Below are 18,265 nucleotides of genomic sequence, written 5' to 3'. Positions count from 1 at the left end.
CATTCACTAGATGCAGGTCTTATACGCCTATAGGTAAGAGGAGGTAATGGGGCAGTGGCTAGGGGCGGGGTAGGGAAACAGAAGGAGACTCAATGACTGGATGCTAAAATAGCATTGTCCCACTGATTCAAGAATTAAAACTGAGACAAGATGTATGGGGTGTGCATGTATCTGGGACATAATCATCTCAGCATAGTTCCCCATTAAACCAACATGACAACTTCCCCATATCAGCCAGTCTTCAGAAATAGCAAAGTGAGGCCAACAATTTATGGTCCAGTTAGGTTGATGGGCTGGTCATTGGGTAAGACCAGCCTCTTTATGTGCTCATTTTAATTGGGGTCCCTGTATCAATAGGTATCCTTTTATCCTTAAATCCATCTGAACTTGATTTAAGTCCAGGTCCTGAAGGTGAAAGGTCAGCCCCGAAACCTCTATGAGTTGCCCATCCCCTGTGAAGCTCCAATTCGCTACTTACAGTCCACAGTGTCTTTCGTTGTGATGTTATACTCGGCAGCGAAACCATCTTTAGCCACGGCCATATCCGTGAGGAAGGTGAGCGACATGATTCCAGTGTCAGAACGGATCACGGCTGGGATCTTTGAACCACAATAGCGTCCAATCAGAGGGCTCACTGTGAGGAGGGGTTGATGGGGTAGAGGAGTAAACAGAGTTTGAAAGCTGGAACATTTTCTATGAGACTTTTCCCTTCCAATTTGAAACCTCCCATAAAAATTAAAATGCGCCATAAATACAGAAGTTTGAACTGAAAGTTGGTTAAGATTTCAGGTGCGATCCTTCAGGGTAACTCAACCTTAAGACTTTAAACTCTCATCAGAGTTTGTGTTTGACAGGCATGAGGATATTATTACACAGGGACATTTTATCAAGGAACTAAAGTGAACCTTTTTTGCAATCTATTTGATTTCTTATGTTGTTTCTTTTGTGGGCTCTCTAAGTGTCACATACTTACCCCACTCCATAGAATAGAATCCACTGAACCCCTACAGTGCAGAAGGAGGCCATTCAGCCCATCGAGTCAGCACCAACCATCTGAAAGAACACGTTGCCTAGGAGCACTCCCTCACCCTATCCTCATAACCCTGTGTGTTGATTATGGCCACCCCACCCAATCTGCACATCTTTGGACACTAAGGGGTAATTCAAGGGTATGTGGACTGGCCATGCTAAATTGCCCCTTAATTGGAAATAATAAATGGTACTCTAAATTTCTTTTAAAAAGGGGTAATTTAGCATGGCTAATCCACCTAACCTACACATCTTTGGACTATGGGAGGAACCGCAGCATCCGGAAGAAACCCATGTAGACACGGGGAGAATGTGCAAACTCCATAAAGTCACCCAAGGCCAGAATTGAACCTGGGCCCCTGATGCTGTGAGGCAGCAGTGCTAACCACTGTACCACTCAAAAAATGTAATCACAAGGGCAGCTCGGTGGCGCAGTGGCTAGCACTTCTGTCTCACAGCACCAAGAACCCGGGTTTGATCCCAGCCCGGGTCACTGGCCACGTGAGGTTTGCACATTCTCCCCGTGTCTGCGTGGGTCTCACCCCCACAACCCAAAGATGTGCAGAGTTGGTGGATTGACCATGCTAAATTTCCCCTTAATTGAAAAAAAAAGAATTTGGGTACTCTACATTTTTTTAAAAATGTAATCACTACATTCTTTATCCAAAAGAATCAATAAGACACTATAGGTATCACTATCCACTATTAAAAAAAGGAAAAATAGATCAAACTGAATAATAACATGGTTCTTGATATCTACAATACAGACCAGTGTCTTTGTTATCCACAAGTCATTGAAGGCCTCTAGCTTACCAGGGCTACCAGGATGCACAGAAGAATATGGGGGAGAGGCAGACAGCCAAAGTAGCCACCAGCTCTGGCCCCACCACTCCCACCAGCACCCCCGACCTACAGATCGACAGCCATCTTTGACAGACCCAGAAAAAAACCCAGTAGGTCCAAATAAGGCCCGTAACTTACCCTCCACTCCCAGCACCCCTAGAGCTTGGGATGGGATTGCCCCGGGGCAGTTTCCCCGATGTTCCTTCCTTACCATCTGGGAAAACACTGTTCACTGAACAATGCAGCAACTGAATGAGGGACTAGTACGCTCACGGCTGACTGTGTCTTAATTTCCACTGTTCAGAGGCCTTGGGCCATCTCACAGCTTAGCAAATGCTCCCTTTCTTGGTAAGTGCGATTTATGCCAGGCCAAACCAATGTCCAACTTAAATCTGGGAAAAGAGTTCAATTAAAAAGTGCCACTGAGCTAACTGGGTCAAAAGGCTTAAACATGACATATTTAACAGAAGAAAATGAAGAGGTTTGAGTGAGAAATACGTAAAGCTCCCAACAGACGGTCGACCTTGCATATCGCTATGGCTGCCCTTACCTTCTGGAAGGCCGTCCCAGACATCGAGATGGTCATATCTGCAGTCTGTTGGTCCAATCTGCAGGGGGTCATATTCCAGGTCAAAGGTCAGCATGGTGAGGGTCACTTCTGACCTGGGCGGTGCCTGAATGATGTAAGTGCAGTACAGATTGTGAGGGTATTTGTCGGGAAACCTGGGAGACTCTATCGTGCCACTGGGGGCAGTGAAGTTCCTGGAGCAATCGTCGGACCCTGCAAAGAAGGTGATAAGGCAACCAGTCAGAATGGCAATGCACCCTTCTTCCTCCTCCCACCAGCTTTCATGGGCTTCTTCTTTCTCCTCAGGATATAATTGCACTGGAGAGGGTGCAGAGGAGATTTGCGAGGATGTTGCCAGGACTGTAAGATTGCAGCTACTAGGAAAGGTTGGATAGGCTCAGGTTGTTCTCCTTGGAACAGAGGAGGCAGAGGGGAAATTTTGGGATTGAGACATACAAAATTGTGAGGAACCTGGACACATCGAAAAGTTCCATTTACCTTAGCAGAGAGATCAGTGACCAGGGGGCATAGATTTAAAGTGATTGGTAGTAGGAATTAGGAATGGAGGAGAAATGAGGAAAATAACTTTTCTCACTGAAGATGGAGGGATCTGGAAATTACTGCCTGAAAGGGTGGTCGGGGCAGAAAACCCCATCTCATTTAAAAGGTGCCAGGATGTGCACCTGAAGTATAAAATGCCAGAAAGTGAGAATGGGCTAGGTGGCTCGTTCCTTTATCCAAGCAGCTCCTTCGGTACCATTATCTCTCTATGATTCAATGTGTCGGGCACAATTTTGCAGATGAATGTGAAGGGCATTAAGCAGTTTTCCCATCGCCTATTGGCGTGAGTAACCAGCCACTTCTCATCACTTTGGATTACCAAACCACAGGCTCACGGTACCCAGCATCCCACTCCTCCCTCTCCCTCCCCCATCCCCTACCCCCACCACCACCAGGCAGCCTGGTTGAGTTTATCGTGCATTGAGTAACGCCTAGCACGCTAGCTGTCTCAAAATCAGCAAACGACACTGCTAAAGTCCAAATCTGTAATGTGGGTCTTGACAGAATATGTTATCTCTTGGTGTTTATTACTTTTTTGATATTATTCTGCATCCTTCACCACAAAATCTATTTATCAGACTAAAAGTCGATGCTGCAAATCTGAATCTCTCTGCAGCGAGAGATGACTCTTCTTCAGAACCCATTTTATCCATTTTTTTCCACCTATTTGTTTCATGGGATGTGGGTGGCACTGGCTGGGCCAGTATTTATTGGCCATCCCTAATTGCCCTTGAACTGTGTTACTTGCTAGGCTATCTCAGAGGACATTTAAGAGTCACGCACATTGTATTGGGTCAGGAGTCACGCACAGGATGGCAGATTTCCTTCATCAGTGAACCAGATGGGTTTTTATGACAATCGGCAATGGTCTCTTGGTCATTAGACTTTCAATTCCAGATTGTCATTGAATTAAATTTCACCATCTGCCGTGATGGGATTAGAACCCACATCCCCAGAGTCACTGGGTCTCTGGATTGCCAACCCACTGACAACACCACCACACCACCGCCACCCCATGCAATCTGTAAATGGGGTAATGGGCATCTGGGACCTCCGTGGTCTATGGGTAAAACAGCCCATCTCCTTAACCAACAAGAGTGAAGGATTGGGAAAGAAACGGAGGAATGACAGTGAAGGAAGTAGAGCGAATTAGAGACAATCAAGTACAGAAAGAGAAATGAATGAGAGGGGGAGAAGGGTTGGATTAAGAAAGAGAAAGAGATTGAATGGAGAAAAAAAACGCAACATTTAAAATTTGACATTTTGGAAATCTCTAACAACAATTTACCACATGCAAGAATGAGAGAACTGTTTAAATTGTTCACTTTGTGGGCCAGAGGGACTGATTGAGATTGCATTACCAATTGCCACATTGTTAAACGGGCAGTTGCGCTATGAATTAGCAACATTTTCTTTCAGTGGCAAGTTTAATGAGAAATCAATATGGAAATCCAACATGTTCTTCAAAATAACGGAGAGGCTAAGGTTAGGCGAGGTGCCGATTGTCTAAGCAGCGTAAATCGACCAGAGAGTTCTGGAAATTGGCAGCTCACAGCGTATCTCATAATCGTCTCAATTTGCTGACCGGTTGGTTCATTAATAGCACCGAACATCGCTCACATACAATTAGCTTCCAGCAAGATCTGGCCCGTTTAATTTCCTTGCCACCCGTTCACATGCATTACATTAAAAATCCATCTGTCTGACAGCCTCTTCCTACTCTGCAATGCTGTGTCTCTCAGACTGCTAACAACACACAGAGCCTGTCCCAGTGTCACACTGTCTCGCTGTAATTGCCACCGACCCCCTCGGGACATACAGTTAAGTGAGTTTGAGTTGAACAATCGCATAGAACAAAAGCAGCTGGACACATCATAAATAACAGCAGCTGGCTTGGATCATGCGATACAAGGAGCAAAGCAATCTCTTAATGGTGCAGATGACATATAAACCATCTCATGTTTCAGGCTGAAGCCTTGGATGCCGTTTGACAAACTTTTGTTTTTCTTCTTGACAGGCCCTCTTGATTGCCTCCAAAATGAACTGCAGGCCTGCTGTTGATCTGCACACTCCGAAGCCATGCCTTCAAACTGCATGCACAGACTGTTTAATCTCCACTGGTTTTGTTCAATCATTGAGGCAAAGTCAGAAGTAATACTGATTGAGCTCACTCAACATGCCCTCATTGTCTGGATTTATCCCAGCTCTCAGGAATGGCCAGTGCTATATCCATAGAAATGCATGGATACTGACTTAGCCTGTACACCAGATGGTGCTGTTCTAGCATTCAGGGTCACCCGAACCATCCCAAAGTGCCCTGGAGTCTTCAGGAATGACAGATTCATCCTCAGAGCATGTTTGCAAGCAGCCCATCCAGGGAATAGTAGAATAGTCATTACTGCACAGAAGGAGACCATTTGCACCATCGAGTCCATACCAGCTCTCTGTAGAACAATCCAGTCAACTGCGCTCCCCTCCTGCTCTATCACTGTACCCTAAAGGTCCAATTCCTGAAGTGACTACTCAATTCCCTTTGGACATCATCGATCGCATCCTGTTCCATCACCCTCATAGGCACTGACTCCCAAGTCATTACCATTTGGCACGTAAAAATGATCTCCACACATCCCTGTATTTCTTGCCCAAAGTCTAAAATCCGTGCTCTTACTCCTTGTCTGAGCAGCTAATAGGAGCAGATTTAATTTGTCTGCCATTTCTAAACCTCTCATAATCTCGTACACCTCAATGTCCTTTGCTCTAAGGAGAACAACTCCAGCTTCTCCAACCTAATCTTGCAGATGAAATTCCCCATCCCCGGAAGGATTTTGGTAAATCTTCTCTGTACCCTCACAAGGATCTTCACATACTTCCTAAAGCATGGTGACCAGAATAATTATGAAAACATAGAACATAGAACATACAGTGCAGAAGGAGGCCATTGGGCCCATCATGTCTGCACCGCCCCACTCGAGCCCTCACTTCCACCCTATCCCCGGAACCCAATAACCCCTCCTAACCTTTTTGGACACTAAGGGCAATTTAGCATGGTCAATCCACCTAACCTGCACGTCTTTGGACTGTGGGAGGAAACCGGAGCGCCCGGAGAAAACCCATACAGACACGGGGAGAATGTGCAGACTTTGCACGGACAGTGACCCAGCGGGGAATCGAACCTGGGACCCTGGCACTGTGAAGCCACAGTGCTATCCACTTGTACTACCATGCTGCCCCATTTTTAGGAATATTAATAAATATTTTCTTCATTTTGTTTGAATGCTGTTGTTTATCAGTTAGTTGTTGAAAATATGGGGAAATGGGGTGAAAAGTCTGACAGTCACTCAAAAATCATCTAATTTGCTACCAAAGTATCAGTTCATTTATCAATCAGTCAGAGGAGGGTGGAGCACCTTGAGGACCTATGTGCTGGTCGACCAATGAGCAGGAGTGGGCGGGGAAGGGGCAGCAGGGTGATTTGTGGTCATGTTGTGAAATCTGCAGGAACATGTGTCCAACCAGAGTTGGCGACACTACCAGCAATGCGGAGAAGATGATTATACAAGAAACTGCACCTGGCATTCCCCACCCCACTACTGCCAGCGCTCCCCAACCCCCCCACCACCCCCATCACCTTCCACTAGCTTGGCTCAGGGCGGTAGATGCACACAGACTGACCAGGAACAACAAGTTGGAAGGGCTGAATGGGTCTAGTCCTGTTCAGGGCACCACGCGCAGCAGCTGTAAGTTTAGGAAGTCCAGAATCCTGAGCGATCTCTCTTAAGCTGAGACCAGAGCTGATCCAGGGATTTGTAACCACTCTCATTGTGGATTGAGTCAGCAACTTGCATCACGTTACACACCGCCAAGAATGTGTGGCTGCCCCTTGACAGCAGAGAAGGCCTAAGGCCAGAAACTGAGGTATTTGCATTCACAACATTTGGGTTAACTGTGTTCGCGTGCAGCCACAATATAAGGAGCAATTTTGTAATGTAAACAAGCAAAATGAGACTTCCTTTAGAGAATTATTAACTTGTGGGTTGGGGAGTTTGATGGGGGCAGTGACACAAAATCTGTCAGGGTTCCTGCTACTGATCCATATCCACTACCCCTTAGTGGGAAGTGATTTTGTGTGGGCTGTGGATGAGAACAACAACAGGATTTGATGTGGTTTCTTCAGTGCAGTAAATCATTCCAAGGCTCCTCACTCTGAATCCCACTTTATCGGATAACATTTCACACTGAGCCACATAAGGAGATACTAGGATAAGTGGCCACGCTCAACGAGTCAGGTTGGGTGGAGTGTCTTAAAGGAGGAGAAAGTGGCCGAGTCACAGAGAGGTTTAAAGTGAGGTGAATTCCAGAGTTTAGGCCTGGGCAGCTGACGGCATAGTCACCACTGACGGGGTTGATGGAAATCAGCAACACGCAAGAAGTCAGAACTTGAGAAACATAGAGGTCCTCAGTGAATTGTCAGGCGAGAGGAGGCTACAAAGATAGGGAAGGATTTAAACGCCAAAAGACTGGAAACTTAAATTTGAGATGTGCCAGACTAGGAGTCAATGTCAGCCAGTGGGCAAAGGGGTGGTGGGTGAATGGGACGTGGTGTGAGTTAGGACAGGATTAGCCAGGGTTCTGACATTTAACACACGTGAACAGCCTGTTGCCATTCATTCAAAATAGGCGCCCTTAGCTGAGCACTTCCAGAGGGATGTTGGGGGAGTGAGAGGGGGAAGAGTTTCTGGTAACCCCTAGAATGTTCTCCAGCGAGAATCAGCATCCTTGGGAGGCAAGCAGAGGAGACTGGGGGTGGAGAGAGAAAGCACAGTTTACATCACAATCCTCTTATACGTTGTTACAAAATAAAATGTGGATTTTGTCTGAAAGGTGCTAAGAACTTTGAAGATGTCTCGGAATGTGTGATCTCTCCTCAGCCTCTGTTTATGTCTCTCTAAATCTCTCTCTCTTTCTCTATTTGTGTCTCAATATCAATTTATCCTCTGTCTCTCGTTCTCTTCTTCAAATCTTTCTGAATCTCCATATATCCTTTGTAGTCTTTCTGTTGTTCCCTATTTGCCTTTCTCCCTCTGTCTTCCTGTCCCATTTCCGCTCTGTTTTTCCATCACTCTCTCTCTCTCTCTCTGCCTCTCTCTCTCTATCCAAGCCTTGGTTTTTTGCATTGAATCGGGAGCAGAGGAAAGTTTAGAAGTAAACATCTATTCATATTTCTTGGCTGCTGACTGCTCGCAGAATGTAAACACAGAAGCGCAAGAAGTTGTAAGAGGGAGAAGCAGGAGGTGGGACAGGTCACAAATCATCCGCTCTCTCAGCTCTCAGCTCCACTGCTAAATAAACAGCAGCTTCATTCTTGGCTCCTGATCAAACAGTCAACAAGCCAACGAGTAAAGTCCAGGCCTCTGTAAAATCCTCAAGGCCACTCCAGTTGGTTATCGCCTCTCGCAATAGGCGAACAATATGCTGAGCTTCCCAAAAGTTTGTTCTGTCAATTATTGACCTTGCCCCAGCCCCAAACCCCTTCCTTCTTCCTCCCCTGTCTCCCTGTCCCAGCAGTGCTCACCCTTTACAGTAGGATTGCCAACCCTTCAGGTTTCACAGAATCTCAGAATTACTATGACGCAGAAGGAGGCCATTTGGCCCATCGTGTCTGCACTGGCTCTCCAAGCGAGCATCACGGCTGTGATAGCCCTCACGAGGCCATGGTGAACCACTCATCGATCTCCCTGTGAGGCTCGTAGAGTACGAGTTCCCATGGAAACAGGCAGAAGCCCACCCAGCGGGGACTCGTTACCGAGCCCTTTATATGCCATCCGAGACCCGGACCGGGCATTCTGATCAGTTCTGGCTGGGGCACTTGTGATGTGCACTGCGCATGCGGATTTACTTTTGAGTTTAGAATAAATCTGTTTAAACCGTCATCTTGGTGTCTACTGGAACAATAATAATAATAATCTTACATTATTACTGCAATTAAGTTACTGCGAAAAGCCCCTAGTCGCCACATTCACATTCCGGCGCATGTTCGGGTTCACAGAGGGAGAATTCAGAATGTCCAAATTACCTAACAAGCACGTTTTTCGGGACTTGTGGGAGGAAACCGGAGGAAACCCACGCAGACACGGGGAGAACGTGCAGACTCGCACAGACAGTGGCCCAAGCCGGGAATCGAACCTGGGACCCTGGTGCTGTGAAGCAGCAGTGCTAACCACTGTGCTACCGTGCCGCCCACAATGGCTTAGTGCCATTCCCCTGCCTTTTCCCCGTATTGTCCTGGTATCTCCCGGAATTGGAGATTAATCTCCACGAACAAAAATCAATAAACAAAAATCGTGATTTCCCCCTTGTTTTTTGTAAATGGTTAGTTATTAATTGTAAAATATTTCAGACGGTTGGTGAGAGGTGGGGGCACAGGGAAAGGCTGCTTGGCAGTCACAATGAATCTAATTGGGCAACAAGAAGTCTGTCCCCTTTCCAATTGGCTGTGGGCCTACAGACTGCCCGGAGGATGGACCAATTACAGTCGGGTGGGGAGCACGGTCCATGGCATGAGGTCATGCAGTAAAACCTCCTGGAATACACCAAAGAGGAGTTGGCAACCCAAGGGTACAGCATCCACAGAGTGGGGCACATGCTCCCTCATTCTCTCAGGCTTATACAGGTGGGATTCACCATTTCACTATGATTGACACTGAGGAACGCCTTACCCACCCCTGTGTTTAAAGAAAGAAGGACTTGGGATTTACATGGCGCTTTTCATGACGACTCGATGCCTCAAAGCACATTACAAACGATGAAGTACTTTTGACATGTGATCGCTTTGTAATGCAGGAAATACAGCAGCCAATTTGCGCACAGCAAATTCCCACAAACAGTAATGACGGCCAAATCATGTTTTCTACTAGTGCTGCATTTGGGACACGGGCGAAAACTCCAGTGTTCTTCTTCGAAAGTCATCCATCTGAGCAGGCAGCATGGGCCTGGGTTTAATATCTCATCTGAAAGACGGCACCAGCAACAGTGCAGTGCTCCCTCAGTACTGCACTGGAATCTCGGCTTTATCTTTGTGCTTAAGCCCTGGCCTGAGACTTGAACCCGGACCTTGTGCTTCAGCAGAAAGTTAGAACGCTAACAAATGTGTTACGGCTGACAGTGTATGTCCACATACAGCCAGAGATTTACAATTTACAATTCTGTGGGATTCTACCCTGCGCGTTTTGCTTATTCAAAATAGTGTCTGCCATAAAATGCCTCTGGAAATAGACATAACAAACACAAAGTTCATAGAAATTGTATAGACAATGGGCTGGATTCTCCGTTTTTGAGGCTCACGCCGGTGTGGGAACGGTCGCGTTTTACCGCCGAACATTCGGCGCAAAACGGCCATCAATCCTCCGTCTGGTTGGGGGGCGAGCAGCCGAGCAGCATAGAGCACCCGGCTCTAGCTACCGATACGGCCCGGAGAATTGCCGGGTTCGTGGCCGCACATACACATGGCGGTGGCCTGCAGCGGCCGCGCTCTGCAACACGGCGCGCGCGGATCTGGCCTGCAAAATAGTGCCCCTCCCTTTGGCCGGCTTACGAGCCCCGGACCACCCCCCCACCAGTGCCCCCAATCCTGACAAAGGCCTCCCTTATCGGGGATCCCCTCGTCCCCCGTCCCCCCCGACTGCGGCTGCGCTTGTCTGAGTCCGCAGCCACCGCGCCGTTTTCCCGAAAGATAAGACCATGAGAGGCCCTCACGTCGGGAACTCGGCCGGTCGGGGGCGGAGCATCGGGAGGTGGGCCTCAGGCAACGTCCTGAGGCCGTCGATACGGCGTGCGGTGTACTCCTAGAGTATGCCGCTTTAGAGCATCGCGAAAGCGGCGCCGCCTCCGATTTGGTCGGAAACGGGTATCATCCGGCCGATCGCCGAACACAATTTCAGCGTCGGCAACCCGAGAATCACGGCCAACATACTTATACATTTACATTACATACTTTACAAACATGAAAAGGATGCAAGACTAACCTGTCCTGAAGATTTCATAACGCAGCGAGAATCCTGCTCCCTGGTGTGCATAGTCTGACACAAATTTGATGTACAGCACGGCGCCCGAGGAGACAATGGATGATGGGGCAATATTCCCGCAGTGTTTACCCAGCAGGTCCGCACTCTCCCCTTCTCCGTCACGGATTTCAATGTAGTCGTACCTTAGGAAAAGCCAAGCAGAGCACAGTAAGTCACACATAGAGGGAGCTGGCTGGCATTGTGCACAAATTATCTCACTGGAAACACAATGGGTGGCCATTTTGACCCCTGGCAGTGCTATGGGGGGGGGGGGGGGGGGGGGTGGTTGTGGATTGTAGATTCAGTGCATCTCAAACCCTCCTTTCTATCAGCTCAATGAAATACAAATTAGGAACCTGAAGGGCAACTGATCCAATATCCCCCGCTACCCAAAGTCTGAACCCCTCCTCTCCTGCGCCCCGCAACATGCTAATTTCCATGTGGTGTCCATCCCCAATTGCCCTTGAGGTGCACCTGGTAGGGAGAGAATTCCTTCATTTTGACCAAGTGGCGTGTAGTTTCAAATCAGGGTGCTGTACAACTTGGAAGGCAACTTGGCCAACTTGGCCTTCTAGGCACTAGAGGTTGCAGATTGGGGAGTTGTCGAGCTATACATGTGAAGAGCTGATTTTGTTTTGACTATTAAGATTGTGGGTCTGGTTTCCAATACTGTGCAGTGTCCCACTATGCCACATATTGTGGTTTATGGAGCGACAAATACCAGTTCCTGCCTGTACCGATGGGAGAGCTGTGAAGACCGCAACTGGCTTCAAGTGTTTCTGGATGAGCAAGATCGAAATTAACTTCTCGATCACCGACCCCTGTTGGACAATTCACATACAGATTGCAAGGGATCGAGTTTGTGCAGTGGTTTGGCCACACAACACTGCTAAGGAGCAAATATTGACTGTGGCACCAGCTGGTACCCCTCTTGCCTCTGAAGCAGAAGATTGTGGGTTTAAGTTCTACCCTAGAGACTTGAGCACAAATCCCAGGCTGCACTCTCGGAGATGCAGCATTGTAGATGAGACCTCAAAGTAAGGCCCTCTCAGTTGGATCCATAAGAGCCGTGGGGCACTAGTTCAGGGTGTTCTGGCCAATATTTATCACTGAACCAGTATCATGACAAAGAGATGATCGGGTCATCATCACAATGTGGGAGCTTGCTGTACGCAATTTAGTTGCTGTATTTCCAAATTACACTTCAACATTATTTCATTAGGTGTAAATGTATTTCAGGATATCCTGAGGTCATGAAAGGTGCAATACTCGTTTCTCCTTTCTTTCTCACATGTAAAGGACTCTTGCTTGAGGACTGTTCCCATGGCAGCAAACCCTTAGTTAAGATTCAGGAACTTTGGGGAAAAAAGGGGAAGGGGGAAAGACAGACAATTTAGTTATTTTCCAGCAATAGGTATTGACCACCGGTATTTTAGAAACTGATACCTACTAAATGTTTGCCTGAATATCTAATGAGTGAAACACAGTAAATGTACTGAATTTCAGAGCGAATCCTTTTTCAATTCTACGCCCAACCTTGTATTCACATTCCTCCCTGGCCTCCCTCCCCTCCTCCCTGTAATCTCCTTCGCCTGTACACCCTTCTAAGAACGCTACACTCCTTCAATTTTGGCGTCTTGCGCATCCCCGAGTTCCGTCTCTTTGCCAATGTCAACCATCTCTTCAGCTGTTTAGGCCCGAAGCTGTGCAATTCTCTCCCTAAGCCTCTCTGCCTTGTTACTTCTCTCTCTTACTTTAACACCAGCCATTTGGACACCTGCGCTAATGTTTTCTTGTGAGGTTTGTGTAGTGATATGCATAAGCAATTCTGTATGTTAACACATCAGACCTCCAACCAGCAGGTGGCAGTAGAGATGTACCACGTGATACTGCAGCCTGGAGGAGTCTGGGTTTAGAGGTGGTCGTGGATAGTCGTGTTTAGTGTTAGCTCTCATACTCTAGTTACTAACAGTTCGTAGTTTAGTAATTTAGTAATGTTTTCATTCCCACGATACTGTAATTAATAAATCTTTAACTAGTCATTGAACTAGTTCTCTGGTGCTCTGACTCAATCATTGCAATGCACTAGAATGTAACAGTTTGGTGTCGGTAAGGGCGCTATATAAATGCAAGTTGCAACAGGTTATTTTCAAGTGCAAGCATGCTGCACTAACCCTGCTGTCCCACCCCAAGCGCTGACTGCCCTGTCACATGATAAAGAAGCTTTTTATAAAATTCGTTCATGGGATTTGGGTGTCTCTGGCTGGGCCAGCATTTATTACCCACCCCTAATTTCCCTTGAACTGAGTGGTTTGCTCAGCATTTCGGAGGACAATTAAGAGTCAACCACATTTATGTGGGTCTGGAGTCACATGTAGGCCTGACCAGGTAATGACGGCAGATTTCCTTCCTTAAAGGACATGAGTGAACCAAACAGGTTTTTCCAACAATCGACAATGGTCACCATTAAGCTTTTAAGCCCAGATTTGTATTCCATTCAAATTTCACCATCTAGCAAGGTGAGATTTGAACTTGGATCCCCAGAGCATTGCTTAATTCTTAATTGTATATGAGTTGGCAGGACAGCTGGGCAACGTTAGAAGAGAGTCCTGAGACAAGGGAAAGCAATGGTAGAAAAAAGCTGATTTACTTAAAAACAAATTCAGGAAAAGTTTCTTCACCATGTGTTGTAACCTTGATGCATCTAGGAAGATCAATACTGCATCTTTTTGGCAAGTTAAGAGTCCTAAGTGGCATGAGAATGTTGCTTTAAGAAATGTTTGGCTGCTCATGTTACTGCAGTGATGTCAGAGTGTGGGTGGAACTGAGCTCTGGCTCTGCTTTTTAGTTTCACTTTGAGAAAAGCTTGGGTGTGTCTGGTTTTTTTTTTGGTTTTGTTTTCAATGTTGGAGCTGAAGCCAGACAAAGCAGGTGTACTGTTATTCTCTCTGCCATGAAAAGACTATCACTTGATCATTTGGTGAATTCAGAATTATAAATGTTTTCAGTAGTGAATCTAAACCTGATGTGCTTCTGTTAAAAGGTGTTTTAAGTCGTAAGGATGTTAAAAGAAAAGCTTAAAGGATTACTTAGTGCTGTATTCTTTGGGGGTTGTATTTGAATTGGTGGTTGCTAAGATGTTCACTGTATGTTTTAAAAAGATTAACTTGAGTTCATAGAATAAACATTGTTTTGCTTGAAAAAATACTTTTCCATTTCTGCTGTACCACACCTGTAGAGTGGGCAGTGTGCTCCCCATACCACAATCTATTAAAAGTTGTGGGTCAGGTGAACTCCATGATACACTTTGGGGTTCTCTAAACCCTGGCGCATAAAACAAGGCAGAATCAAGAAAAGAGTTTTGCATGGTTAGCAAAATGAAGCAGTTTACACTGAGGCTGTGCTGCACTGACGGAGGTGCCATCTTTTGGATGAGATGTTAAACAGGCTGCCCTTACAACTGGACATGAAAAGATATCATGGCATTATTTTAAAGAAGAGCAGGAGAGTTCTCCCTGGTGTCCTGACTAATACTTACCCTATAACCAACATCATTAAAGTGGATTACCTGTTCATTATCACATTGCTATCATGGGACCTCGCTATGCACTAATCGGCTGCCCTGTTTACTACATTACAACAGTAGCTACGCTTTGTAAAAACATATGACTCGCCTTAGGACGTATCGAGGAGGTGGAAGGCACTACATTAACGCAGGGTGACAATTTCCGGGGGCACTTCAGATGGTCTCTCCTGACCGGGGAATCACAGGCAGCCTGAGGTGTTATTCCCAACTCCCACCAGCAGAGGACGGCAAAGACAATGCTGCAACTTTACTATTTAACACAGTCAGAAATGCATGTCCTATTTGTGCTAATAAAGCAGTTTGGGGCGATGAAAGGGTTCACCATTCAACCCAGGAGGCTGCCCCAGACACGCCCGATCCTGTACTGAGCTGATATCTTATCCACACACTGCGGAATTTGCAGGATCATGATCAAGAACGAAGACCGTGGCTGACATTCCTACTCACTTGGCCACAACAGTTTTGAAACTAATTTCTTTATTTTTTTGAAACCACCAGCCATGGCTCAGTTGGTCATGCACGTGGCTCATGAATCATAAGATGATTGGTTCAAACCACGCACCAGCACCAGACATTTGTGCGCCAAACATTGGCTGACACTCCCGAGTGCAGTACTGAGGGAACGCTGCACTGCTGAAGGTGCCATCTTTCAATGAGAGGTTAAAACTTAGGCATTGTTCTCTAAGGTGAACATCAAAATCCCACAGAACCTTGAACGTCAAACCGAACACCTTTGCCAACCTCTCAGAAGTAAGACTCGGTTCATATGACGCCTTCCGCGCCTTAAGGAAGCCCAAGTGTACTGTACAGCCAAAATCGTTCAGAAAAGATAAGCTTTTCGCCATGCAGTGCAGACTAATTTTCCCCACTTACCTCTGACAATAAATAGAGGCAGGCCTGTGGCTTGTCACGGGGGCAGAGGTGTGAGCTCGGACATGGGCAGCAGAGTTTTGCACAAACTATACATGTTGTAAAGTGAATGATGTGCTTGTGCAAACTTCATTATGCTGCAGAACTCGATTTTTAAAAATTGTCCCCATATATAGTGAAAATGAACAGTTTCCCTTGATTAAGTCTTATGTGCCAAGTCTGACTAAGCCACAGAAAGCCCGATTTGGTCCTGATCTCCTCTGATACAACTGTTCCCTATTTTAGGAATATTCTGGAATGCAAAGATAGAAGAAAACCTATTCTCACTACGATGAATTGTCTTCTAAAACTCCAGCATCTCCCTCCCTCACTGTCAATAATCAGCGTGAGGAGCTCAGCGTCTTCTAACTTTGATCGATCAGTTGCCTCTGCCACTTTTATCCTTAGCCCTTGCCCATCGAGCCAAATGCCCAACAGAGGCATCTGATCGATCAAAGTTAGAAGATGCTGAGCTCCTCACGCTGATTATTGACAGTGAGGGAGGAAGAGGCTGGAGTTTTAGAAGACAATTTGTCCCAGTGAGAATAGGTTTTCTTTATCTTTCCCTAGTTTCTCTCCCACTCCCACAATCTCCGAGTTCATCTTGTCCACGAGACCAATCTCCTCCTCTCCCACCCCTACTCCCTCTAAACCCATGACCATCCCTCTGGCCCCATTAGCCGACAGTGTAGTGCTTCTCTCTCCTCAGGTTCTGACCCTATCTCTCGCTCGTTCAAAATCTGCCATCTCTCTCCTCGAAAAACTCCTGGCTCCTTCATCCTTGCAAGCTACTCTCCATCACCAAACTCATTTTCCTTCTCAAAAATCCTCCAACGCCTTGATGCCTCCCAAATCCATGGCCATCGTTCCCAGAAGTTGATGCTTGAATCCCTCTAATTAGGTGTCCATCCCTGACACAATATTAAATTGGCTTCCATCAAAGTCACAAATGGCTTCCTATATGACTGTGACAAAGGTAAAATATCCCTTTGTGTCAGTAGCCTTTGGCGTGGTTGATCACAGCATCCTCCTCACACGTCTTTCCACAGCCGTCGAGTTGCATGGTGCTGCTCTCGTCTGGTTCCATTCTTACCCCTCCAGACACAGCCAGACAATCCCCCATTGTGGCTTCCCCTCCTGCTCTTGCAGTGTTACCTCTGGAGAGCCCAAGGGTCAATCCTTGGCTCGTTCCTATTTCTTATCTTATCCGCTGCCCTTCAGCAACATCTTTCGAAGACACAACATAAGGTTCCACATGTACACTGATGACACCCGGTTCTGTCAGATCACCAACTTTCTCAACCCCTCCACTGTCTCAGAACTGTCAGACCACTTGGGCCACATCCAGTGCCAGATAAGCTCAAACTCAGATTTTCTCCAGCCCCCCCCTCCACACACACACACACGCACATACAACCTTATCCCCGGTCACAAGCTTGTTTTCCAATCACCCAATCCATCCCTCTCCCTGGCAACTGTCTGAGCCTTAACCAGATCATCTGCAAAGTTCCATATTGTATTTGATCATGTGACAGGCAGAGTGGTTAGCACTGCTGCCTCACAGTGCCAGGGACCTGCGTTCAATTCCAGCCTTGGAGTTTACACTTTTCCCCGTATCTGCGTGGGTTTCCTCTGGGTTCTCTGGTTTCTTCCAAAGTCCAAAGATGTGTAGCTTAGGTGGATTGGCCATGCTAAATTACACCTTAGTATCTAAAAAGATTAGGTGGGGTAACTGGGTTACGGGGATAGGGTGGGAGTGTAGGCCTCGATAGGGTGCTCTTTTAAAGGGCCAATGCAGTTATGATGGGCCAAATGGCCTCTTTCTGCACTGTAGATATTCTATGTTTCTATGAGCTTCCATCCACCTGCCCACGCCTCCACCACCACTGCCAACGTCATATTCTGTAGCATTGTCCAAATCCTCCCCTGCCTCAGCTCATCTGCTGCTGACACCCTCATCCGTCATTATCTCTGACAGCCTTTATTATCTCCCGACTTAACTATCGCAACATTCTCCTCTCCCACCCCCAACATAAATTTCAGCTCTTCCAACACTCTGCTGCCTGCACCCGAACTTGCACCAAGTCGCATTCACCAATCAATAGATGGCTCAGCAGTTAGCACTGCTACCTCACAGCGCCAGGGACCCCGGTTCGATTACGACCTCAGGTGTCTGCGTGGATTCCCTCCGGGTGCTCCGGTTTCCTCCCACAGTCCAAAGATGTGCAAGTTAGGTGGATTGGCCATGCTAAATTGACCCTCGGTGAAGTTACAGGGATAGTGTGGGGTAGGGTGCTCTTTCAGAGTGTCAATGTAGACTCAATGGGCTGAATGGCCTCCATCTGCACTGTAGGGATTCTACAATTCTGTGAATCACCTTTGTGCTCATCGACCTACATTAAGCTCCCAGCTGAGCGAATCCTTGACTTTAAAATTCTCGTGTTTGTTTTCAATCCCTGCAAAGACGCATCCCTCTCGATCGCTGTAATCTCCAGCCATCCACTCCCTAAGACTTCTACCCTAATTGTAATTCTAGATTCTCTGCAAGTTTGGCGGCTGTGCTTTCAGCTGCCTCGGACCTTAAGCTGCAAAATTCTCTTCCTAAACCACCCTGCATCGTTTTCTATTCTTCTTTAAGATGCACCTTAAATCCAACCTCTTTTACCAAACTTTTATCTCCTTTATGTGGCTCTCCTTTTTTTATTCATT

At 46.7% G+C, this 18,265-nt stretch overlaps 1 protein-coding gene across 2 annotated transcripts in view; it reads right to left on the bottom strand.

Moving 5' to 3' along the window:
• LOC140395287 (neuropilin-2-like) overlaps nt 1-18,265 on the bottom strand; it is a 181,678-nt gene that overhangs the window by 125,164 nt on the left and 38,249 nt on the right. For both annotated transcript variants that reach the window (XM_072482875.1, XM_072482866.1), the window contains exons 3-5: nt 11,023-11,204; nt 2,423-2,653; nt 479-634 (exon numbers count right to left, since the gene is read on the bottom strand). In XM_072482875.1, coding sequence (XP_072338976.1) covers nt 479-634; nt 2,423-2,653; nt 11,023-11,204 — 569 coding nt within the window. The remainder of the gene's footprint in view (nt 1-478; nt 635-2,422; nt 2,654-11,022; nt 11,205-18,265) is intronic.

This window comes from Scyliorhinus torazame, chromosome 2, assembly GCF_047496885.1.
Source record: "Scyliorhinus torazame isolate Kashiwa2021f chromosome 2, sScyTor2.1, whole genome shotgun sequence".
Taxonomy (NCBI): Eukaryota; Metazoa; Chordata; class Chondrichthyes; order Carcharhiniformes; family Scyliorhinidae; genus Scyliorhinus; species Scyliorhinus torazame.
The sequence above is the reverse complement of the archived record's forward strand: the minus strand, read 5'-3'. Positions and strand labels throughout refer to the sequence as shown.